Raw genomic sequence first — 25,213 nt, forward strand, 5'->3', positions numbered from 1 at the left:
TCGGGGGGCGCAGTGTGCTAAAAGTTGGAATGTGACATCAGAGTCTCTGGTTACGATCTACATGTGACACAAAGCCGCTCTGCAGGTCCTACGAGATCAACGTGCGCACTGCGATGTTTGATGAACGGTTCAATATGCCGACATACAGATGCATTGGTGGTGCTTTGATATTCAAGTGTCGCGTATTCCCGATGACACGACACGTTTTAAAAGTCTCACATACCGTCTTCTGTGTCCTCTTTTTTTCTGTGGCTTCCATCCAGTCCTGACAGCAGCGGCAAACAGCAACAGATCGCCACAGAGAGCACATTAAACGTCTGATATTCCAACTCTCCTCACATTTAGAATCCTTAGATTTATACTCGACATCACCTTCATGATGAAATGCATTAAAGTATGTATGCTACATTTTACAGATAAATCGGTAATTTCATTTAAATGATGAATACACACATGGGGGTGACACAGTGGCGGAGCGTTGGCACTGCTGTCTCTCAGGGAGTCACGTCACTGGTATTTCCTGCCTGGGTTTCCTTCCAAAGATATGCAGATTTGGGGACTCTAAAATGACGCCAGTGTGTGCTTGTATTCACCTTGCGATGAGCTGATGCCCGTCCAGAGGTTGTTTCTGCCTCGTACCCAATGCTTGCTGAAATGGACAAATCCCTGGACTGATGGACTTCCTCATTTAACACCCTTTTTGGAGACATTGCGGTAAGGTGTCCTCGGAGTTTAATGGCTGCTCCCGGCAATTCACAACACAGCGAAGCCGAACCTGTTCTCACCGTGATGATATCTCGCACTGCCACCTGGAGGATTCCTCCAGATTTACGTAAAGTACACGCGAGTATAACCCGTACAACGCTTGCGTAGCAGGAGTGTCCGCTGCAGCACGCGTCACGTGAAGTATAAACCCGGCCTAAGGGACAAGAACAAGATGGAGAAGTTAAACTCCAGAGGGAAGGTGTAAAAGGGTGAAAAAGTTCAAACATCAAGGATCAGCGGAGAGCAATCAGGCTGGAGAAACTGGAAAAAGGAATCAGGAGTGGAGTGTGCAGCAGGTAAAGTGTGTAAAGCAGTGGACAGACCAGCATTGGCGTGTGGAGCAGACAGCTGGGCAGGTGAAAGAACAGAAGTAAGGGTATTGAGATGGATGTGTGGAGTAACAAAGCTTGATAAGATCAGGAATTACAGAATGGGAACTACAGCTAAAGCTGAAGAAATGCCTGAGAAAGCAGAGGAAAGTGGTGTGGGCATGAAATGAGGTACACAACGTGGGGAGGAGAAGAAGAAGAGGACGACATAAGAAAAAGTAGATGGTCTGAGGTATCAGGTGAGGAAGAGTACAACAGATGAGAGTGGAGGAGACCCCACGTGAAAGAAAGAAAAACTTGACAAGGAGGACCACCTATAGGAGGACTCGGTTTGACTGCACGGTTTAGCTTTCAAATAACTTCCTACCGGGTCCAAACTTATTGTTCTATTTGCTCTTATTGTCACATGACGTGAGATCTGACTTTACTGCAGAGTGACAACTGAGCTGAGCCTCTCTACTTCACTAAAGTTCACTGATGGAGAGTTAAGCTAATCCAAGGAACTACAGGCCAGTAAGTGTGACAAATAGATCGAGCAAGACATGTCAAGTAAATGTGAAATAGCGAAGGGCCATCGTGTGTCACCAGTGGGCTGCAATTCAATGAAGACGCAACAAGAGCAGACGATCCCAGATACTTTGATTTTCGGATGGCATTTGATGAGAGGTGAGTGATCAAACTAAACTGGTGGGAATTCAGGATGCTGTGTGTGTTCAAATGGTGATGGAGAGAAGACCCTGATCAGATTTAGGGGTCCAGCAGAGGTCAGTGTCGAGGCCAGAGCTCTCTAAGGACACAAAGAACAAGCAGAGTAAGATGGACGAGGGTTTGATTCGACTCGATCAGAGACCTTTGATGTCACATACAGCGAGTCTTGTGTGCCACGGTTGTAGTTGTGAACAGATAAATATAATAAATAAGAGTAGCAGAAGATAAAGAAGCGCACACCAGTTAGAAAACAGCAACACACGGTACAATTCGACATAAGTACCCAGTGCAGGGTAGGTGGCATCAGGTTACTGGGTACTCTGTGACCTTATGGCCAGGAAGAAGCTCACCTGAAGCAGGTGGAGCGAGCGGCGAGGCTTCCCAGAAGGCCGAAGTGGAAATGGGATGAGCTGGATGGTGTTGTGTGGGACCCCAAATGAGCTGAGCAGTGAAGTCACGATCTGCTCAGGACTGGCCATCTCTACACACCCGTCTGCTGGACGTTCAAATGCGGTCGTTTCCCTTTGCTGCTGTGCATTTGGAGTATCTGACATTCTGATGATGGTCTGCAGGAATGTCCGGAGAGGACAAGTTTGGGGTCTTAAAGTTGCAGTTTCTGGTCTCCAGGGGGTCAAACACATAAAAGGGGGGTCACAGGCAGAGCTACAGGCGGCCGAGTGTAAACGCAGAAGGGCTACAGTTGGGATTTGGGACCCTCTGTTCAGGACCACATAAAACACAGCCACCCCAGGAGGCCTCCCACAATAAAGCACGGCAGTTTAACGGATAGTATCCGGATGAGCCACACCAGTACAGACGGGCCTGGAGAGGAAATTGGATTTGTGGCACATGACCTACAATGGCAGTACATGTAAAATATTACATGAAGGAAGTAGAAACGGTCAACTTGAATGCACAGTGAGAGACTTGAAGGGATCCCTCATAAGGGGACCTGGGAGTCACAGTGGACTCGTCACCATTCACATCCCGAGAGCGGACAGAAGTGATAAAGAAAGCTCAGAGGATCTTGGGTTATACACGTCAATGGAGGACGTCCTTAAGATAAGCAAGTCACTAGTGAAGCCTCACGTCAAGCACCGTGTGCAGTAAAAAGACAAAGCGGCACTAGAGAAAGATCATGGAGGTCGTGAACAAGCTGAATGTTTAGAGCAAAACCGATTCAAATTCTGAAGGGGATCAGGATGGTGGCTCCCCAATGTTCCTTTACAATGAATTCTTCCACAAGGACATGACGGGCGAATTTCACACAAATGTTTAACTTGACACAGAAAAGAAAGAGCTGAAGGAGTGGAAGAGGACGTATGAGCTTCTTAGGAGAAAGTGAGCACAACAAGGGCGTCAGTAATCCATAACTGAATCTTCAGTAAATCTGCTTATGAAATCGGAAACTGCGAACACAGCGGCAGTTTGTCATCAGAATACAAGTTTAATGTCACTGTGCGCTCTCAAATATTTCAAATCTGCTTTTCTTTTCTTCTCACATGTACAGCGGACACAAAGGCAAAGCACAGGACAAGACAGTCGGGGGAACGTGCGGTCAGCATGACACTGGATCTTCTTTCCTTGTTTGGAATTGAATTGTTCACCTAAGTGGGGGTCCGCACATGGAAAAAGAGTACACAGCCTTGGCACATTGCCTGGCACACCTTTGAAGCCGACGGACGGATGGGAGATAACGTCACCCGATCCTGAAACTCCTTCCAACGCAGCAATGAAAATGGGGGACTCTACACATCGGGCCCCACTTCGGTTGAAATGTCTTGTCATGGCTTCCTCGTCTGTTATGCCGTGTAAACCGCCATTAAGTTATTTCTCCTATGCGATTTCTTACCGCCGTATCGCCTTTTTATATTTAGATAGTTTTGGGTTATGTCACATGGCGCAATTACAAAAGAACTTATTCCAACAAGGGAGCTAGCGCCCCCTGCCGTTTACACGGTGGTCTGTTATCACACGCCTGGTGCTCCACAGGGTACCACCACACGACTGATGAGACGCGATTGGTGGATCCTCGAACAGAAACATCCCCCTCATATCGAGGTTCCGGACCCCAACTTTAACGGCACTGAGCTTTGATGTGGCTTCTTTTGTAGGACCCCCAAATTTCTTTTCAGCACCCACTTTAAAATCAAACAACAGTGGAACAAAGGACTCCACTGCACAGGGCAGGACACTGGCAGCCATTGTCACCCCACCAGCTGTAAAATCGTCAGGACGGCTACAGGTAGATGAGAATTCAGAAGGCGAACTTTTGAACATTTCAGCCCACACTTCATAACCAAAACAAGCCAGCATTTACAAATTCATCGAGGAAGACGAGGAGCGAGCGAGCAAGACCTTCAGGTCAATCACCTTACCTATGCCACAAGTCCTTGAACCCGACGCTTTCTCAGCCCTCGTCCCGTCACAGTCCAGAGCTTCAGTCTTCACGCTGACACACAGAGGTCCTCTCTCGGCCAGGTCTCCTCCAGTCCCCTTGTCATCTTCTGCCTTGATGCTGTTTATTGCTTCATTGTGGTCCAAGTCACTGGTGTCCTCTGCTGGCTCGTACTCCTCTTTAATGACCACCAGTCTCCAATCACAATCCTCCTCTTGCAGCGGACGTCGCCCAGACTCCCACTCATAGTCGGCTTCTTCTTTAATCTTCTCCATGGTGTATGTGGAGACTCCCGTGTGGCTGGAGTTTTGGTCCTTGCTTGTTGTATTGAGCAGTGACTGCCTACTCCTTAATGTTCAAGGGGTCTAGACACAGGGTCTCACGTCAGCTTCCCTCAGTAAGGATGCCGAGTGAGTGGAGGGCCTCAAGCCAGCACATCCAGTGGTCAGCAACAGAAGGAAACCAAGGAAAAGCAGTGGCAGGCCTGGCCCCTCTGGCTTTTGAAGGTGTCGACTTTGCCCCTCAGGTTAATGGAGGGTGTTAGCCCCCTGGCCGGTCACTTACAGGTCCATGCAGTCTATTGAGTCATCTCTGGGTGAGCATCAGTTTGAGGGGCTCTGACGCTCTGCTATACAAAACACAACATGGAGGTCCACGAAGAGAAGGGCTTCACACCAGATGTGTGACGAGCGGCTGACTGGCCCCGTCTCTGAAGGCCGTTGCTCCTTTGCTGGTTTCTACTGTGTCATCAAGTTCAAAGACCCCACCAGAGTAGACTTCCAAAGGGACAATGGCGGTCTGCACAGCCCCTCACGCGTCATGTGTCACTGCTGGTCTCCTCCTGTTTAGATGCCATCAGTGGAGGCTCCTGGACATCCCGACACCACTTCTCCATTGTCTTCATCGGAGACTGCGGCTCCTCTTTTTGTCTGTGGACAGAGCAGAGCAGAGCAGAGCAGAATCAGAAAAGCAGTAAAGAGTCGGTGGCCGTCTCGACTGTTCAATTAACTTACACGTACAGTGGTACCTTGGTATACGTCCTTAATCCGTTCCAGATACTTGGACTTATACCAAACAAATTTTTCCCATAAGAAATAATGGGAAAATGATTAATCCGTTCCCATGAAAAAAAAAATTCTTTTGTCATTGGTATATTATACATTGATGGGGTTGTATAAAATAATTAAAACACTGCAGAATACTAAAATACATAAATACAAAAGCAATCAGATGAAATAAATGACACGATGACTTGTCTGATAACAATGAGTTTCATTTTACTGCACAACAAAGGAGAGCGTTACAGCCCTTAAAGGAGCCACTTCAGACGATTGTGTAGCACCGCCATTGTTGTTCTTCTTCAATCCAAATCCCTAAAGCAGATTCCATCCAGTCTACTGCCTTATTACATCCACTTACAACTCGTTAAAAGGACACTACGGCCGTAGATCTTATATTCCTTTCCTACTTTTTAAATAAAAAGAATCGTAGCCTTCAACAAATCCAAAACGTTTACCTTTTCAGTAATCGTTAACATCTTCTTCTTGCGCTTGAGCACGGCCCCTGAAGCAGTAGCAGATCATTTTGGAGCCATGATGAAGGGCTTGACTACACACAAAGATAAACACAAAGGAGCACAACTTGTTACACAGCGAAACACGTTGATGCTGAACGAGCGAGACGAGACTTCCTGGTTAACAATCAGCAGTCAGGAGAACTTAACTGCGTGCTCTGATTGGTTAGCTTCTCAGTCATCTGCCAATAGCGTCCCTTGTATGAAATCAACTGGGCAACCCAACTGAGGAAGCATGTACAGGAAGTAAGACGACACATTGTCCGCAGAACCCGCGAAGCAGCGAAATATCTGTGTTATATATTTAGTTATGCTTTCATATAAAATCCACGATAGAGTGAAGCTGCGAAAGTCAAAGCGCGATATAGCGAGGGATTACTGTACAGGTTAAAACCTGGCCCTTTTTTTGAAGGCGCGTGCCCGGTATACCACACATGGTGTTCTAGCACACGAGTCGTATTCCAAACAAAGGACGTATACCAAGTTGGACGTATTCCAAAGCAGACGTATACCGAGGTACCACTGTACTTCTAACAACATGGAGGCCAAACTGTACACGGCGTGTAAAGTTGTAAATGTAGCGCCTCTGATTGGCCGCCACACACCACAAACATCCTGCGAGTCTGTGAAATGTTTCTGTCCACCGCGCGTTTACGGACGGCAGCGAGACCCCCAGGACCCTATGCTGTTCTTACGATGTGACCTCCACAGCTACTGTGTCATATGGAACGTGTCAGACTTTAACCTCATCTGCCACACATCAGCCCAACAGCAGGAATGCTGTGGTCTCGGGGGTCCGCTAATCCACTGAAGTTCACATTCAAATGTAAAGAACTCTTCAGTCACGAAGAACAGCGACGGCAGCGGACGTCCAGGGATGATAAGTGCCTTGCATCAAATGCTGCTGGGACAGGTTATGGCCACAGTCACCCTGAACTGGATTAAATGGGGGGGAAAAAAACAGAGGACCCCCTTATTGATCCCCATAGCACCCAGTGGGTCACCCAAGACAATTTGGGGAAAAAAACAGAAGCTGAGCTCGAAGGAAAGACAACGGTAAGGAATCACAGTACAGCCGTGAAAAATGAAGCCCCTCAATCTGCACTCAGGGGGGGCACAGCAGTCAGCCCCCCCAACGAGAACCTCGCAGTCTTGGGTTCCAATTCCCTGTCCTCCCACAGCAAACCAGCGTGTGTCTCACTTTAGTTTATTTTTCAGTCATTGGCCACCCTGGCACTAAATTTAGCAGAAGCACACGTGAAGATGAATCAGGCCGTCCATGACAATCAGATTTGTCTTTGTGAAATCCTCCCTAACCAATACTGTCCCCTTAATTGGTTGATACACCGAAGGGAAGCCCCTCCACTGCAGCCCCCCAGCAAGAAAATGAAATTCAAGTTCTGTCCAAGTGGAAGAACAGAGATGGAAAAAAGCAGAGAGTGGAACCTTGAAGGACTCCATAGGAGAGAACAGCGAGGACTAAACGTGTCAAAGGTCTCATTAAAGGGACATCAGCAGGGGACGGCGACCTGCATGACCAAAATTAGCTGGCACCGCCATACTCACGTCACGCTCAAGGAGTCAAAGGCGGCACTGAAGGCCAACACGATTCAAATAACACAATCAGAGTCAGCGGCAAGCACAAGGTCATTTGTCACCATCAACAGGACACTTTGTAAAGCCAGACTGGCATCATTCTGGGCTCAAAGATGGCCAAAATGAAACCTGTCTGTCTAATGTTTTACTTTTAACAGACTGAAGGTTATTCATATGCTATCTCACAACATGGCATTTCCTGACCTCCCCTTCACAAAGTTCGCTGCCATCTTCCCGGTGTCCACGTGAGTGTGCACGTTGGTTGACCTGGAGTCCTGTTTAGGTGCCCATTGGCTCCAGCTGCCCAACAACACGCGGCATTTCGCCATTCCGCGACATCACCGAGTCGAGTCTTACACACACCGACACAAATGACGTGACGCTACGGCCACTCACGGCTGGCCTTCCCGAAGGAGATTTTAGGCTGTTAAAAGCAACGGGCAGCTGGCTTACTGCGCCTGCGCTTACCTCGAAAGGGCCGCAGAATTTTATGCAAAACCGACGAGCGAACAACAAGGAGAGGCGGCGACGGCGGCGTGTCGGGAGATTAAAAGAAAAAAAAAAGAGAAAGAAACGCGAAGCAAGCCGGGGAACGAGCGGATGAGACATACGACCCAGATGGGACTCTCAGTCGACAACAGACAACGGGAGTCACTGAGCGAAGAACACCAGCCGAGTGAAGCGAAAGCCCCCCCTGCCGCCTTCTCTGGGACGATCGGCACGCCGAGCACGGGGCTCAGCAAGGCAAAGGAGGCCTAAGGCATAGCGCTCCATTTGAGAGGTCGGCGCCTCTGCCTTCAGCGGACTCCCGGCCATTGCGCCTCGTTCTTTGTGTGCTTCTTGTCGCCCTCATACTTTATTTCAGTAGCACGTACCGTTTCTCTTGATTTTCCTGACGCCAACAGCCCGCCACTCCATTCAACCGGTTCAGCGCGCCCCACTTCCGGTGACGTCATTCGTCTTCTTCTTTTGTCTTTTAGGGCTGTTGGCAGACCCGCTTATGGTGCTTTACTGCCACCTACTGGACTGGAGTGTGCTGCTGCGCATTTACTCAGTTTAGAAGTCCTAAACTAAACGACCCCGTAAAGCCTTACAGATTTGAAAAGCGGAGAACTCGCCCAACGACACGAGCCGCGGTCACTTCCATAACTAATGAAATATTTCAAAGTAAAACTAGGAGCCCCCATCGCTAGAATTGCTGCCTGAAGTTGTTTCCTGTCCTCTTTGTGGGCTTCATGTTGAATTTTTACGTGTTGTAAAGCTTCTTGCCGATCTCGGTGCCGACACAATCCGGATGGATGTTCTCCTGTTTGACCCTCTTACTCCGTTGTTCCATAGGTTTTGATTTTGAAATCCTTTAGCTTTGCTCACTGAGATCCCCCGCAGACCGTTTTTCAGCTTCTTTAGCCGCGCCGTCCGCCCTTTCATTCTCTTCAGTGCAGAAAGCCATAAGAACGCCACGTACAGCGAAATCCAATGGGATTCACTTCCAGTAACAAGTCGCCCTGACTGTGACTCTGAGCTCACAGCGACTCCGAATGACTGCAGACTCATCAATGGCCGGAGATTCTTTGAATTATTTCACCCTGGGATTCTGGCCGCTACTCCAGTTGTAGTTTCTTCAGAGCCTTCTGTGAGAACGGGAATCATTCCATACGACTTCTAGCAATTCTGACCGATTGACTTCCTTTTATTAAATTCTGCAGATTTCCACCTAAAGTGACCGTTGGACATCTCTGGTAGTTCAGCGGACTTGGAGGACCTGCGTGATATGAAGCCACCATCCATCCATCCATCCAAAGCTGATTCTGCTTTTTGTTACGACGTTCCACACAGTTGCCCATCGCTGTATTACCAGGTTGATTATTTCCATGCCCTCTTCAGTTGCTCCACCATCATCACCATCTCTAACAGTAACTAATGGGGCTGAAACTGGGGACAGCGCCCCCTGGACTTGTGTCACCTCTCAGCATTTTAATCTTGAAGGAGCAGACATCTGAGGATATTGAAGACCCCGTTACATTTATCAGCCATCGTACCCATTTGAGATCTCCATGGAAGCCACCAACGTGCCCAGAAATGAAGCAGGCCGTGTCACGTCAAGTTAAGTTTGTAAAACACACCACTTGAGACCCCATTTATTCACCCAAACGTCTTCCTTGCATTTTATGCGCAGTAATTACTGAATTTGTTACCTTTGACCACAATGCACCATCATGGGCGTATGATGAATTTCCTGCGCCAGTCCCAGTTTTAGAAACAATATCTTTATATGAAATACGAGCGGGCCTCACACACGCCCTGACTTTGAACCTCTCAAACAGAGAACTCGCACAAAGTCAGCCATTCTTCCAGCTGCTCCTGAATTTCTTCCTTTAACTGAAAGTCCTTCCTCGTGTGACGTATCGAATGCGTTTCAAAGTCAAAACCTGTGGCCACCACAAGCTCTTTATTGGTCTGCGCTTCTCTAATATCATCTTCTAGACATGCAATAGAATCCAGCGCTTTCCTTCTTCTTCTTCACAAGTGGCTCACAGGTCGCCATGGTGACCGACGTCGCTGTGTGACACGTATCCCCTTCGACCCCCAACACTGACACACAATTGACCAAGGTGGACAATCTGGATGGTGACACCGTGGATCAACCCCATCACACTAAGTCCACATCAGCTTCAGATGAATGAATGAATTAAAACACAAAGACATCAAACACAGCAGGGTGACAAATCCCAAAATGTCCATCACTTGGTCAGCAAACACACGCGCCCAGTAAAGTCACTTTTACAACTGTGACACCTTCAGAGCAAGGGGCTGTGACAACAGACACCCCCAGCCACTCCTGTCACCACGTGGGCATCGCCCGCCCATTGACTTCGAGCTCCCCCTGAGTCGGTCAAGCGCGCCATGAGAGTTGAGGAGCAACCGTCGAGATCTTCAGTCAGGGCCGGAGATATCGGGGCGGTTGGCGTATTATGGGCGAGCTGCGCGCCGTGTCATTTAACTCTGCTGACATCAAGGGACACGCAGCAGACACGCTGGTGATGGTGTCAGCGGCCGAACACGAAGAATGAGCCCCTCGTCTGTGGGAAGCAAGGGGGCTGCGTGGCAGTCTGGAGCACAATTAAACGTTAATGGCGTCATTCCGATCGGAGCATTTACCAGTTTCACTGGAGACTGGAACATTTGAAACCAGTAAGTCTTCAGTAGCAACGTGAAGTGTGTTGGGCATTCACTTCTATGAAGACTTTTGTGTGTGAGAAAGCCACAGCCTCTGTCACCAGCGGGAGGCCCCAGTGTCACTACAGTGTCACTCCTGCTGACTCGATGTGACCTCATCAGAATGTCTGACCGGTCAGGTCATTTACAAGTGCAGCTGCTATTGGTCAGCCTCCGGTCTGCTTGGTGACGCCGTTTATTTGCACCCGAGTGCCATCTGTTGATATTTGCGGGGCCTACCTGTGCCAATGCTGTGACATCTTATAGAGAAAATCAAGTCACATTGACGCCACGCGCTCTGCTTGGTGGTCCGGCATGTTCCTTTGCTTGGCTTCTACTAATTACAGTGCATCTAAAGTTGGTGTTTGCCATTCTGACATCATCTGCAAATGCCAAGGGGTCTGCGCTGTCCTTCAAAAGACCTCCGAGCCCCTCATTCAGCGGATTTTTAAGGGAGGGTCCCACAGGCTGCTGAAAGCTAACAGACTTTATAGGCATTGAATTTAAGCAGAGAGCCTGGCGTGAAGATCAGCAGGACGAGTGGCAGGCCAGCTTTTTATAAATTTTACTGGCATACTGGAGTCCCAAAATTGCCCCCTAGATGGGATTAACCATCAAACCTCAGCTAGATATACGGGCAAAAAAAATCCAAAGTTTACTTTCACAAAATGTTCTGTGACACCAGGAAGAGCACAAAAGCATCAAGGAGCTGCCAGCCACGGCCATCCAAAGCAAACAAAGTCCTGATCCAGAAAAACAAGAACTCCAAAGCACATTCCAAATGAACCGCAAGGGACTGTGGGAGACCCTCCAGTTTTAGAGGGCAAGTCCTTGTGGGGACCCTAAACGCAGGCAAAGACAACACATCAGACAATCAAGCAAAGGAGCCGTAAAGGAGATAAACGGCCAACGAAGGACACAAGCGACATAAAAGAAGGCTTTGAACTTTGAGCAATGAAAAGAAAATGGGCCTCAGACGTAAATGTCGTCGTTGTTACCCAGGCTGACGCATAACTCGTATCCTCACCTTCAAGACATGCTGTGTGTTTAATATTTCCAGATATACAGTATATACTAGGGGGCTTCGGCAAAAGGCCTGCGCCACACGCCGGCTTCTTCACGGATTTCATTTTCACCAAACAACTCCTTTAACTTCTCAGGATACGCCTCTTCATTGGCAGGCTACACTACAACATGAATCAGACGAGCTACGAGTCTCTCCGACTAAACTTTACAGCCAAACATCATCCTCATCCTCTGTCCGTATATTTCATCGAGTAATAATTTCCTTTTGTTAGCACTAATGTGATCTTTACTATCAGGTTTTGAGACTTTTGCATTTTCGTAACTTCATAATCTCTAACCTGCTCTGCATGTGTTTAACGCGCCAGCGTTTTTGAAGTCTTCACAATGTTCTTCTTTGTCTTCTGCTCTTTGTCTTTTAGTTCCACAGTTAAATCTCTTGGCACAAAGTCTCGTCTCGCAGGACATGAAAGTGTCTGTCAGGAAGTCACGTCTCGTCCCAGGACTCTTTTTATTATGATAGAGAGATACTGAGGAGTACAGCTGGGACCCCCGCCTGTACTGGAAGGACTGGAGAAGTGAGCTCATCCAGGACATTATCTCCCCCAGAACGCCAGAGACCAACTTCATGGAAGCTCAACCCGGCTGGGGCTCATGGCCACCACTGGGGGGCGCCTGGATGATTGCGGAGCCCCCTGATTGCAGCACTTCTGGGTGTCCCATAAGAGGACCGAACTTACCAGGAGGAGTGGAGGCGGACAGAGAAGGAAAGAGGAAGAAATAGAAGGGTGTGTGGTGAACAAGACAGGAAATCAAAGCGTCTGCGTCGGGTTTGGGCATCAGGAGCGCCCTCTGCAGGTCTCTGTATATATCTACCGCATCCTAAAAAATCATGAAGAGGTTGAGGGCAGCTCATCATTAAGGAATCAGTCATACAAGACGCCATCCCAAATGACGGGGGCCTTCTTTATATGCGCTGCTGCTTTAAAAGCTCTGTGTGGCACACAAGGGGCACACAAGGGGCACGGCTGATCCTAGAGGTCTCTTTCTTGTGCTGCTTTGGTGTCTGAGGTTTGCTGAACGTCAGTCGTTTGAACATCATGGCGCTCACCTTTTTTATGTTTGAATTGCTTTATCGTTTTCTTTTCGTCTCTCGTTCATTCTTCACACTTTCTGTACGCCCTTTAGCTTTAAGTGTTTTAAATGCACGTCCTAATTAATCGAAACGATTGTGCACTGCGGCAATCCTCTCCTTGGTTCAGAAACGTTTGTAGGGAAAGGCGCATTTTAAATGTCATAACTGTACTGCTTTAGCATCGTCCAACCCGCTATACCCTAACTACAGGGCCAACACGGGGCGCAAGGCGGGAAACAAACCCTGGGCAGGGTGCCCGCCCACCACAGGCATTACCATCTTGAATCGATTCACTGAAAGGAGGATTCAGCGACATCAGACGTGCCGTAAACGCCCCTCATCGACGGTGAATTGCACGAACGCTCAACCCGCCATCTCCACCGAACTTCACCACCCCCGCTGAGAGACGACCTTCAGTTGCCTTGGTTACCGAGCGTGCCCCACCCTAATCCTCCAATACCAGCTGAATGGCTCACTCCCTGCATGCCAATCTCCAGTGGCCCCCCGTCCCCCTTCAAGGACTCACAGGGGGGCATTACTGCTAATTGGGTCCCACATGGAAGGAAGGAAAATGAACTGAGAAACCAAAAGCGACCGAGGGCCCCCCAAGTCCTGGTGACCAAGCTGAATGCCCATTTGGGTGCCCCTTGCAGTGACTCGGCCCCACTCTCAAAGCGTTTAAACTGAGGGGCTGCGCTCAGCCACCGTGCCTGCTTTTTAATATTCCAGTAACGTCTCAGCCCCCCGTCCCGGTCGAGTGCGCAGATCCCACAGCGCCGGTCTGAGCTGCACGCTCTTTATGGACGGGAGGTGGGCTTTGGTGGGGTCGAGTCGTGCTTTGTTGCTTTTCCTTTGTATTTCTCTGTCGTCTTGTGCCTGTGACGTTATAATCAGAGGTCTGATTGACTCGCACGACTTTAGAATGTTCTGGTTTTGAATATTAAAATAAAAAAAAATCACCAAAACCCCAGAGACAGAACAGCAATAAATGTGGAATCCTTTGAGAGCCAAAACTTCTAGAAAAGTCCATTTAACTGGAATAATAAAAAGAAATGATCAGAGAAAGAGAAAAACTAAGAGGCCCCCGGGCAGCGACGTCAAGAGTACGACACGTTACGTTTGGAAAGAGCGCGCTGCGCGGCTGCACTCGGGTCCCAATCCTGTCGTGTGGGGGGTGCTGCGACACACCAGGGGGCGTACGGCTCCCCAAACCCAACATACCCCCAGCCCCCCCTTTCATTGAACACCCAGATGTGACCCTGCAGAGGAGGACTCAACTGTTCTCAGTGCGCCCCCCTATCGGGGCCGGCGGGGGGCTGCCCTCCATCGTCCCATACAAGCTCCTTCCCCGGCCCTTGAGTTACGAAGGCGTCCCGGCCAGGTAAGAGTCCCGGCTCTCCATCACACAGTGCAGGCTCTCAACTCAACCAACCAACTTCAAATGGATGGACTCCTTAATAACCGAGTGAGACAGAAGAACAAAACCTGAATTACGAGGAGCCCCCTCATCAAACAGAGGGTCTCGGTTCATTTCGTTTAAAAAGTAGCAGACCGGTAAGCAACAAGCGTGAAAAGTGAGTCAGATGTTTGTCACTACAAGGCTGGAGATTTGGGCTCGGAGGTCAAATCCTTCCCGATCTCCACCCGTCCTCCAGATATTTCAGGCAACAGCACAGCCCATGCCGACTCGCCAAGTGGTCCTGGGGGTCTTACTGCATGCGGTGAGCCATGCGGTTTAATTGTGAATGAATGGCCGAGCACAAAGCCAGCACTTCTGGCTAAACAAACCCCAAAGCTGTCCTGCTGAGTGACGTGACAGACACTCGTTTGGCGAAGGCCCCCTTGTTACTTCACAGATTTACACCAAACCTCGGTGGTCTCAGTCCTTGTGGAGTTTCAAGGCTTTACAATACAATCCAGTTTATTGTTGTGTAGCCCAAAATCACACAGGAAGTGCCGCAATGGGCTTTAACAGACCCCACCTCTTGACAGCCCCCCAGCCTTGACTCTCTGAGAAGACAAAGAAAAAACTCCCAAAAAAAACCTTGTAGGGAAAAATGGAAGAAACGTCGGGAAAGGCACTTCAAAGAGAGACCCCTTTCCAGGTAGGGTGGGCGTGCAGTGGGTGTCAGAAGAAGGGGGTCAATACAATACAATAGAATACACAGAACAGAACAAATCCTCAATACAGCATAATAATAAATATTTTACAAGTACGGAGCAGAATTTAACTGTAGATGATATCCCATAATAAGATTTGGATATTTTTAGAGTCCTGGAGACCTCATCCATCAAGCTGCCTCCCCATTTGGCCATTCCACGGCTGAAACGTTGCTCGGCCAGCCAATCCGATGAAAGGACCCCTCTTTCCCATGATTCCTGTGATCCTCCATCAGGGATGACTTTACCACAGGCAGGCAAACAACTTGGCAGGTGGGCCGTGGCACCAAGTGGCACATTTGGGTACCGAGAACAGAAACAGAATAGGTGAGGGCTTTACATCAATTTAACTTCTTTGAATAAGAAAAAACAAACAAACATGAAAACAAAAGTCAAGAAAAAAGAAAAGAAACACAAATGTCGCGGAGCACAGCAGCGCCATCTTTGGTCCCGCACAGGAATTCATTGAAGATCTGACGACTCTTTGGACGTGGAAGCTGATTTTTAAGCATTTAAGGGTCATTTTGGTGAAACGGTTCGGAGCTATCAGAGTCCATCTTAGTCAATAATTCAATGAATAAGTCGACCCTCGTCACTTCGGGGGCTGCCTTTACAACAGTGAAATGTTCAGGGTGTGCGGCTGAAGAGTAAAATGAAAATTCCTCATACTGATGGCGGTCCCATCGGCAGTGGCGTATTGAATTAGACTTTCCGCTAATGACACAAACGAGGGATCGACCTCGAGCTACTGTGGCCAGCAGAGGGCGCTTCGGCCGCCCAAACCCAACACAGAGAGACGCAGGACTCAAGTTCTGCTCACACAATTTTATTTCTTTTTCTTCTTTCTCGTCGTGGGAAACACCTTCCCTGTTTCCCACAAAGCACTACACACACAGCACAAAACTTTCTTTTCTTCATCTCCCTGTCTTTCTCTTCCTCTCATTCCACCTGCAAGCTTGGTCTTCCACCCCCCAACCGGCTCCCAGAGTAGTGCCCGCCGGCTCCTTCTGTAGGGCACCCTGAAGGTCTCCGGTGATGATCTTCTAGCAGCAGGTGTGGTTGAAGTGCTGCACCAAAGGGCTCAGCTATTCCTGCAATGCCCCCTGGCAGTGCCCACAGTACCCGGCAGGGCTGCCCTCTAGCATTCTGGAGGAGGTAATGCCCTCCCCCAGTCCTTCCACTCTATGGCCCGGGTGTACGCCACACTATGAAGAGCATCCCTCCGAAAGGAAGAGAAGGTTATTTGGGTCTCAGCAAGTGGAGGACTGAAGCCATGGAGTTCTTCTTCTTGCTTTACTGATTCTTTAAAGTCCATTTGCACTCCGACCAGTTCAGAGGCTCCTTAACATTCAAACGGCGTGATTTTCAAGATGTTTTGTAATAAACAAGGGCTGCGCCATCTTCTCCTCATGGCAGCTATAAAATTGTTACCCAGAATCCCAGTACCCAATGGCAGGAGTTTTGGGGGGCTTTCTCTCTTTAACTCAGCCAGAAACAAAAACTACAGATGAATACATAAAGGCAGCGTTGGAGAAGGGGGCTCGTCAGACCACTCAGTGGCCCCACTTCTTACAGATTTATTAGACGTAAGCACCCGCTAGAAGTCACGCCATCGATTTCAATTCAGATCACGTGGGCCACCTCAGGTCCATCACAGGACAGTAACGGCGTCAGGAGGGCGAGATGTGGAGAATGGCGTTCAGCGCAGACGCAGACACCCAAGCACAGGGGTGACATCCTCCTCCAACATTCAGGTCCTTCCTAGCGAGATCAACCGTCCAGGATTACCGAACAGGAAAACCGACTGTTTGCTAAATCACAGCCCAGGGAATTCCAGAGACCCTCGGTGTTATTCTGGAGAACTCGATTAAAAACGTAGGACTGAGAATGGAAACGAAAGTCAAAGCAGTTATGGGTTCCACAAACAAGTACAGCGCTTGGCTGTATTTGTCACCGTCTTCAGATTGTTTATAAAGACTTTTAGGGCGACGATCCCCCTAAACGTGACGCTAACCAAGACCTCCTCCCAGAGACCCAAGTGGCATATCTCAGACCCTTTAAAGACGCATCTTGTTCAGCTCCGTTAAACCACACAGTTAAAGACGACACCTGCAGGACTGGCGTAGGCCCGATGCTCTCGCGGTCTCGGAAGGCAGGTAAGCGCCACCCTGGGCCACCAAGCCAAGTATGACGTAGGAAATCGTGAGGCGCCTGCCTGAGAGATTAGAACGTCCATTTTAATTTCTACTGACCGTATGAATCCAACATGTCCTAAAACCGACAACCAGCTCCATGACTGGCGGGCCAGATGGGGTCTCCTCTTCAGTCGTTTTCATTCACTTCTTATGAGACTGTAAAGACGAGTCAGAAGGTGGCAGTCCTGACATATTTAAGAGACAGAACAGACCCCTGACTCGGACTTCATTATCCCACGCGACCGATCCAACTTGAAGAGCTCCGGCCGATTTACTTGAGAAATTGAAAAGGCTGCTGAAAATTCGACCAAACCCACCCAAGGTTCTTCATGGTCATCATAAACACTGGAATCCGTACAGCAGACAGTCCTGTTTGGGGAGCAGGGAATCCTGGGACATCTCAGAGTCAGAAGGAATAGGACGATGAATTTAGGACAGGAAAGGCTCAGAGGAAGCTCGTCAGATTTAGAGCTGGTCAACATCTCCCTTAGGATGTTCTGCTGATCTTCTACAACCTACACCCCCAGGTGGACCGTCATTGAGATTGAGAGCAGGTGCCTCAGGGACAACACACGAGCACATTTAGTCTCATTAGGGAATCACACTCAGTGCATGAAGTCATCACAACATTCTTAAAAGTTTCCACGGGTGTCCAGGAATTTTAACTTCACTTTGAACTCCTCAATTTCCTTCCAGATTTTTGAAAACACTTTTTTTTAGGAAGGTGGGTATCTTATAAACTTCTCATCTGGACAAGTGGAATTGGGCACATTTGAGGCGTACGGACAATTAAACTCATTTGGACAACAAGGACTTCTTACCTTTGGCAGAATTTCTTGAATATTTCTTTTTTGAATGACAAGCACAAGAATGTCACCTTTTGAATTCATAAACGGGTTTCAGGTGCCACGTTCTCTTCAGATCCCACCATTTGACAGGCCCCAGACTAGGAGGTCTGCTGACCGCTGTGAGAACTGCTCGAGATTCCTGGATGAGAACCCGAGATTTGACTCCGATAGTCGGGTAACACGTAAGGTGAGGGTCACCAGGTAACGCATCGGCCTGAGGGTCCCACCCCAGAAACCTTTGTTTTAGGTCTCCACACAACATCAGCTCTCAAGTGTCTCCCAAAACGGCATTTGCTGCGCTGAGAACTGCAGTGGATTCTTATGTGCATCTTAAGACCACCAGTGCCCGAGTTCAGTTAGGAGTAACAGGACGCCTGCACTGTGAGAATCCTGCCGTGTGAACTCAAACGACGTTTAAAACGCCGGCGCTGCCTCCATATGGCCGAGTCTGTGCTCTGCAAGTCACGAGTGGCTCTCATCCCCTACGGTCACACAGCACGGGCTCGGCGTTGTTCCCAGCAAAGATACAAGTTGGTGGAAACATTTTGATTATAAACTCAAAAGGACCAAACACAAAGGGGACACGTCATTTATGGCACAGGTTGGCGTTGTGGGCAGCATCGCGTACGACTTTACAATTTTCTTTTTGTTTTAGTCAGTGGACTGATTAGTCACTTGGGACTGTGACTTCCATCAGCCTGATGTCCAGTTCCTCCATTCTGTGAATTCATTCTCCATTCTACTTTCTGCCATCTGCTCCCAGTGCCCTGGTCACACTGCAGTTGTTTGCACTTTTCCATCGTGTTGTCCTTCTCGCCACGTATGATGTTACTTCTGTAGATCTGCCGGACACCTTCACCCATCAGCTCACCTCACAGAGATTTACGTGGGCTCAGTTTCCTCTAATGGTTGTAGTCCCAGGGATGAGAGAGGAGTTGCACATTATGGGATATCCTCTTTTTCTGTAGGTTGTCTGCTTTGCCTTATTTCAAAGTTCTTAATGGTGTCTGTCTACTCGTCTGTCTTTAGGACGTCCAGGAGATTTTGCTTCATCTCGTTTGTTTTGTGCTCTGCCTTGGCACGTGTCTTCTTAGTTTTTATTTCTTTTGTCATTTTGTGGGTGTGACTGTCTTTCTGCTCTTTTCTATTTCTAGTTGTATTTTACATAAATTCTCCTCTTAGGATATCTGGCCACAATTTCACTGCTATTTTTCAGTATCTTCAATTCCTCAGGCCACTTCTCTTTATTTCCAGTAATTCATTGTCTTAAGAGTTTTACTTTCACTTTTCTGCGGTGGGCTGGCGCTCTGCCCAGGGTTTGTTTCCTGCCATGTGGCCTGTGTTGGCTGGGATTGGCTCCAGCAGACCCCCGTGACCCGGTAGTTGGGATATAGCAGGTTGGATAATGGATGGATGAGTTCCACTTTTTGTGTTCACTGCATTCTTAGCCGCCATCAGTCAGGTTTGCCTGCTTTGCTTAGTTGTGGATTTATTCTCAAACTCTTCAGTGGGTCTGGAAACTGCGAATAGTGCAGAATTGTTCAGCAGCAACAGTACGGACCCCTCTTCAGGGCGCCTTGTCACGTGGCTATCCAGACAGCTCTACAACATTCAGGACGTTGTGCACATTCAGGTCTGAGCGCCAGCACCTCTGGAAATTCACAACAGGAATGGCGCACTTTGCAGGGGGTTGATTTCTTTGCCAATTATTAGAAGATCTGTGAACGTGACACGTCTACTGCTCTGCTGTACCTTGGGCTCATGTGCCACTCATACAATTGCAGCAAGGGCTCCGACGTGGGCAGTTCCTAATGAGGTCTGAGGAGTCATGTGATTGGTAGGGGAAGTTCCTTTGGGTTAGACCAGCTGATCAGCGTACACTTTCAGGTGTTTTGCTCCACATCTCGTCTCAGATGGTGTTTATGTATATTGTTTGATCCGCCTCTTCATTTCTAGTAATCACTTAGGATTGAAACACCAACTATCCTAAGCTTTGTTAGATGTTTCTCTTCAACAACTTTGCTTTCTTAGGTCTGTTTTTTCCTCTGGTAGAATTTTGCGTCCCAAATGACTAACATCTCCTAGTTTGCTGCTATTCTATCAGTAGTGAGGTCCCAGTCTCTTTGTAGTGACGGCAAGTTGTGTTTTTGCTGATTTCCCAGTGACGTACTGCATGTATGAACCTTTGGTCTTCAGCACCTTGTAACCGACTGTCTAATGAGTTACTTTTTCCTGCTCTGTCAGGCAGAATCGACACCTACCTGCTGTCAGATTTCTTCTCTCTAGTGTGAATCTTTGTGTGGACCTGAAGGTTACTGCTGTTGGAGAATTGTTTCCCACATTCAGAACAGGAATACGGCTTTTCTCCCGTGTGAATTCTCAGGTGTTTATTTAGATTACTTGTTTGTGAAAATTGTTTCCCACATTCTGAACAACAGTAAGGCTTCTCTCCGGTATGAATTCTTGAGTGTTTATATAAACTGTTCTTTCGTGAAAATCGTTTGCCACATTCTGAACAGCAGTAAGGTTTCTCTCCAGTGTGGATGGTGGAGTGTTTCTGTAAACTACTTGTTTGTGAAAATCTTTTGCCACATTTCAAACAGCCGTATGGTTTTTCTCCAGTATGGACTCTCGAGTGTTTACGTAAGCTGCTCCTATGCGAAAATTGTTTACCACATTCAGAGCAGCAATAAGGTTTCTCTCCCGTGTGATTTCTCACATGAATTTTTAGGCTGCTCCTCAAACAAAATCTTTTGCCGCATTCAGAACAACAGTAAGGTTTCTCACCAGTGTGAATTCTTTTATGTGTGTGAAAACTGCTTCGCCTGGAGAATCGTTTCCCACATTCAGGACAGAAATAAGGTCTTTTACCAGTGTGAAATTGTGTGTGGATCTGAAGATTGGTCCTGCTGGCATATTGTTTGCCACATTCAGAACAACGATAGGGCTTCTCTCCAGTGTGGATTCTTGAGTGTTTATGTAGGCTACACATTCGTGAAAATTGTTTCCCACACTGAGGACAGCAGTATGGCTTCTCTCCAGTGTGAACCCTTTTGTGGGTCTGAAGATTGCTCATTTGTGAAAACCGTTTACCACATTCCGAACAACAATACGGCTTCTCCCCAGTGTGAGTTCTCATATGATTGGCAAGACTGCTCATGTCAGTGAACGCTTTGCCACATTCAGAACAAAAACATGGCTTTCGTCTTGTATGACTCAACTTATGTTTGCTTTTAGATGTTTGTTTCAAGGTTTTCTCCCAGTCTTGGTAGACCTGCTCACTTGCTGAAGTTGAATCACAAACCTGTTGTTGAGTGTTGACTGCGTGTACTGCTGTTGATTTCACAGTAGGCTGCAAACTGTGCGGCCACGAGGCTGATCCAGAAGACAGTTCTTTCACAAGTTCATTCTGCTGTGCTCGATGTTGAATAGAAGTCTGAGGAAGTAAAGATGGAGAGGATGTTCCACTTTCTGGTAGATCTGCAGTAAGACAGAAATGCATACATTCATGTAAACACAAGACATTCAGGAAGAGGAATGACAAGAAGTACAGAAGGCTTATTACTCAATTCCAGACAACTCACAATGTGAGGCACCAGGTGTTGTCATTGAAATGGTGAAACTTTATAATTGAAAGGAGTAAAAACAAACGAGTCGACTAACATCTGAAGTGTCATAAAAAACTGAACCTGAAATACTAACAGGCAGAAAGAAGAAAAAGCATTTTCAGTTGTGAGCCATCGTCTCATCCCATCTGCGTTACTTTGTTTCAATAACTTCATTCGTGTGGCGTTTGCACGTTCTTTAGATCTTTCTTTATTTGAGGCTCCAATCGATTAATTGATAATTGATCAATTCTCACAATTCAACTTTGAAATGTCCAATCTCAGAAGCCTCTCTACTTTTCTAAACATTATGGTGACCAAGTTATACAACTCATCTAGGAAAAGACTTGAGGAGCTGAACACGAGTGCCATGGCTGGAAGTTGACCTGTAAAAAGAGAGGAGCTGGGCAGAGTTTACCAGAGAGAGAGAGATGCCCGGGCTATTGGCTTTACCATCCCAGAAAGTGGAATTTAATCCAAAAATGCACATTCCCTGTCTGTACAGACGTCCCTTTTCTGACAACACACTCAAATCAAGACCACCGAACCCTAAAAGACCTCAAAACAAATTCTGACATACTGGCACAAAGGAAAAATCCTAAATAAGACAAACCAGCACAGACACTGACAGGGAAGAAGGCTCCAGTTATTGATCCTCTCAGGAATTTCTGAGCCCCGTTTAAGAATGGAGGAAAGGGGGCTTGCAACAGACTTGGAAAGAACACAGAGAGACGTGTGGCTTCTGTTGAAATTAAAAGAGAAGCCACCTTGATAATGACAGACCTTTTTATTTTGTCCTTTGATTAAAACAGAGGTGTGGACAACAAGCCAGTTGCCATCTCTTTGGTGTGGCAGCTAAAACTGTAAATTAGAGGATGAATGGAGATGATGGTATCAGTGAAGAGGAGCCGCAGCAGCTGCACCCGAGGCCGTTAGCTGTGTCTCATCTCAGGAACATTTCATCTCATTAGAACTGAAGGTCGGCTCTCACCTGTGGTATGTTTTAGAAGAGACACTTGGGACAGCATGATTAGCACAATCTGAACTAAAGCGTATTTTATGAACATCTGGGTTTATCATCATATGACTTTCCAGCAGCTCCGTGTACGACTTTACTTTTTCTACCACCTTCTTATTTCACTGATCACTCCTATCACTTTTTTACGTGGACTCGTTCCCTGGACACTTTTTACTACTTGACATGTAATTTTAAACGCCGAGACTCGTCTATTCAAGTAGTCAACTTCAAGCGCTGAGAACAAATGTCCACGCCAGTGTGGTTCCCTATTTACCTGATGAGGTAAGAAGGTCGTATCGGGGCAGCAGAGCCGGCGCTAAGACAAAAGCCAAGCGTCTAGCGAGAAAGTGGCGCTACAAACCGTCGGTGCCTTCTGTGATCCTGGGAAATGTGAACTCACCACCAAATAAGATCAACGAACTGGCCGTGCTGGTGAAAAATGTCAGGACCTCCAGAGAACGCAGTGTGCTGTGTTTTAGTGAAACGTGGCTAACGACTAACATGTCAGATGCCAACGTGGTTTAGCACAGTTAGAGCGGACAGAGACGCAAATACCAGCGCTAAGAAGAAAGGAGGAGGACTCGCTCTCTGTGTGAACACAAGATGGTGTAACTCGCTGCAGGGACATCGGACTGTTGGCCGTACGTCTGCGTCCCTACGACTTGCCCAGAGAGTTTGGACGTCTTTGTTGTTATTGTTTACATCCCTCCTCGGGCGAACGCGGAGATAGCGGGTGACGTCATCAATTCTGCTGTTGCTAAGTTACAAACGCAGCACCCCGAGGCGCTTGTGCTAATCGCAGGAGACTTTAATCAAGTGACGCTGGACAAAACATTACCTGCCTTCTCCCAGTATGTGGACTGGAACACCCGGGGACTATCGACCTACTGTATGCCAACGTTAAAGACGCACACAGCGCCACCCGCCGATCATAACCTGGTTCTGCTTCAGCCTCACTACAAACCAAGAGTGACGGAGTGACCGACAACCACACGTCATTCAGGAAGTGGTCCTCTGAGGCTCTGAGAGACTGGGATATCCTGAGGGGTCACATAGTGAGAACATTGAGGAGGCTGTTGACTGCACTACTGACTACGTCAACTACTGGATAGACATTGGAGTTCCAGTAAGACCAGTGCGCTGTTATGCTAACAACAAGCCATGGATTACAAGTGACATCAAGGAAGAAAAGGGCTTTTAAAGGCGGTGATCAGCGTGAGCTCAAGTGTGTGCAGAAGGAACTCCGAGTCCAGCTCAGGGCGGTGAAGGAGCAGAACAGGAGAAAGCTGGAGCAGAAGTTGCAGAATAACAGCATGAAGGAAGTGTGGGGTGGGATGAAGATCATCACTGGCTGCAGCTTGAAGTGGGGTGCCACCATCGAGAGAGACGTGGAGAGAGCAAACCAAATGAACAACTTCTTTAACAGGTTTGACCACCCTAACCCACTCTCACCTCGGAGTACTGCACCCTCCACCCATCATTCTGTTGATACCAGCATAGGTGAGACATCAACACCCACAATTACAGCAGCGCAGGTGAGCAGGGAGCTGAGGAGACTTCGTGCCAGCAAAGCAGCGGGTCCAGATGGAGTATCGCCATGACTGCTGAAGGCCTGTGCGTTGGAACTGGGGAGTCCTCTACTGCGCACCTTCAACCTGAGCCTGGAACAGGGGAGAGTCCTGAGGCTCTGGCAAACATCTTGTATCACCTCAGTCCCAAAGGTAACGTATCACGTCCTAGTGAGCTGAATGACTTCTGGCCTGTCTCTCAGACGTCACATGTGATGAAGACCATGCAGCGGCTGCTGCTTCACCACTTGAGGCCACAGGTCCACCACGCCCTCGACCTTCTTCAGTTCGCATACAAGGAGAAGGTGGGAGCAGAGGATGCCATCATCTACATGCCACACCGATCCCTCTCCCACTTGGACAGAGGCAGTGGTGCTCTAAGAATTATGTTTCTGGACTTCTCTAGCACCTTCAACACCATCCAACCTCTGCTCCTTAGAGACAAGCTGACAGAGATGGGAGTAGATTCATACCTGGTGCCATGGACCGTGGACTACCTTACAGACAGACCTCAGTATGTGCGTCTCTGGAACTGCAGGTCTGACATTGTGGTCAGCAGCACAGGAGCGCCACAGGGGACTGGACTTTCTCTGGTCCTGTTCAGCCAACATACATTGGACTTCCAATACAACTCGGAGTCCTGCCACGTGCAAAAGTTCACGGACGACACTGTTATGGTGGGCTGCATCAGGAGTGGGCAGGAGGAGGAGTATAGGAAGCTAATCAAGGACTTTGTTACTACTGAACACCAGCAAGACCAAGGAGCTGGTGGTGGATTTTAGGAGGACCAGGCCCCTCATGGACCCCGTGATCATCAGAGGTGACTGTGCTGAGGGTACAGACCTATAAATACCTGGGAGTGCAGCTGGATGATAAACTGGACTGGACTGCCAATACTGATGATCTGTGTAAGAGAGGACAGAGCCGACTATACTTCATTAGAAGACTGGCGTCCTTCAACATCTGCAATAAGATGCTGCAGATGTTCTATCAGACGGTTGTGGCGCGCGCCCTCTTCTACGCAGTAGTGTGCTGGGATGCCTCACGACTGGACAAACTGGTGAGCAAGGCAGGCT

The 25,213-nt window shown here is 48.1% G+C and overlaps 1 protein-coding gene across 1 annotated transcript in view; it reads right to left on the reverse strand.

The window, feature by feature from the left end:
• Window positions 1-25,213, reverse strand: part of LOC120538293 (zinc finger protein 208-like) — a 101,053-nt gene that overhangs the window by 33,238 nt on the left and 42,602 nt on the right. Inside the window, exons 5-7 of the mRNA XM_039767755.1 lie at window positions 20,207-21,426; window positions 12,349-12,490; window positions 4,181-4,558 (exon numbers count right to left, since the gene is read on the reverse strand). Of these exons, the coding sequence (XP_039623689.1) occupies window positions 4,181-4,558; window positions 12,349-12,490; window positions 20,207-21,426 (1,740 nt within the window). The remainder of the gene's footprint in view (window positions 1-4,180; window positions 4,559-12,348; window positions 12,491-20,206; window positions 21,427-25,213) is intronic.

This window comes from Polypterus senegalus, chromosome 10 (assembly GCF_016835505.1).
Source record: "Polypterus senegalus isolate Bchr_013 chromosome 10, ASM1683550v1, whole genome shotgun sequence".
Classification (NCBI taxonomy): Eukaryota; Metazoa; Chordata; class Cladistia; order Polypteriformes; family Polypteridae; genus Polypterus; species Polypterus senegalus.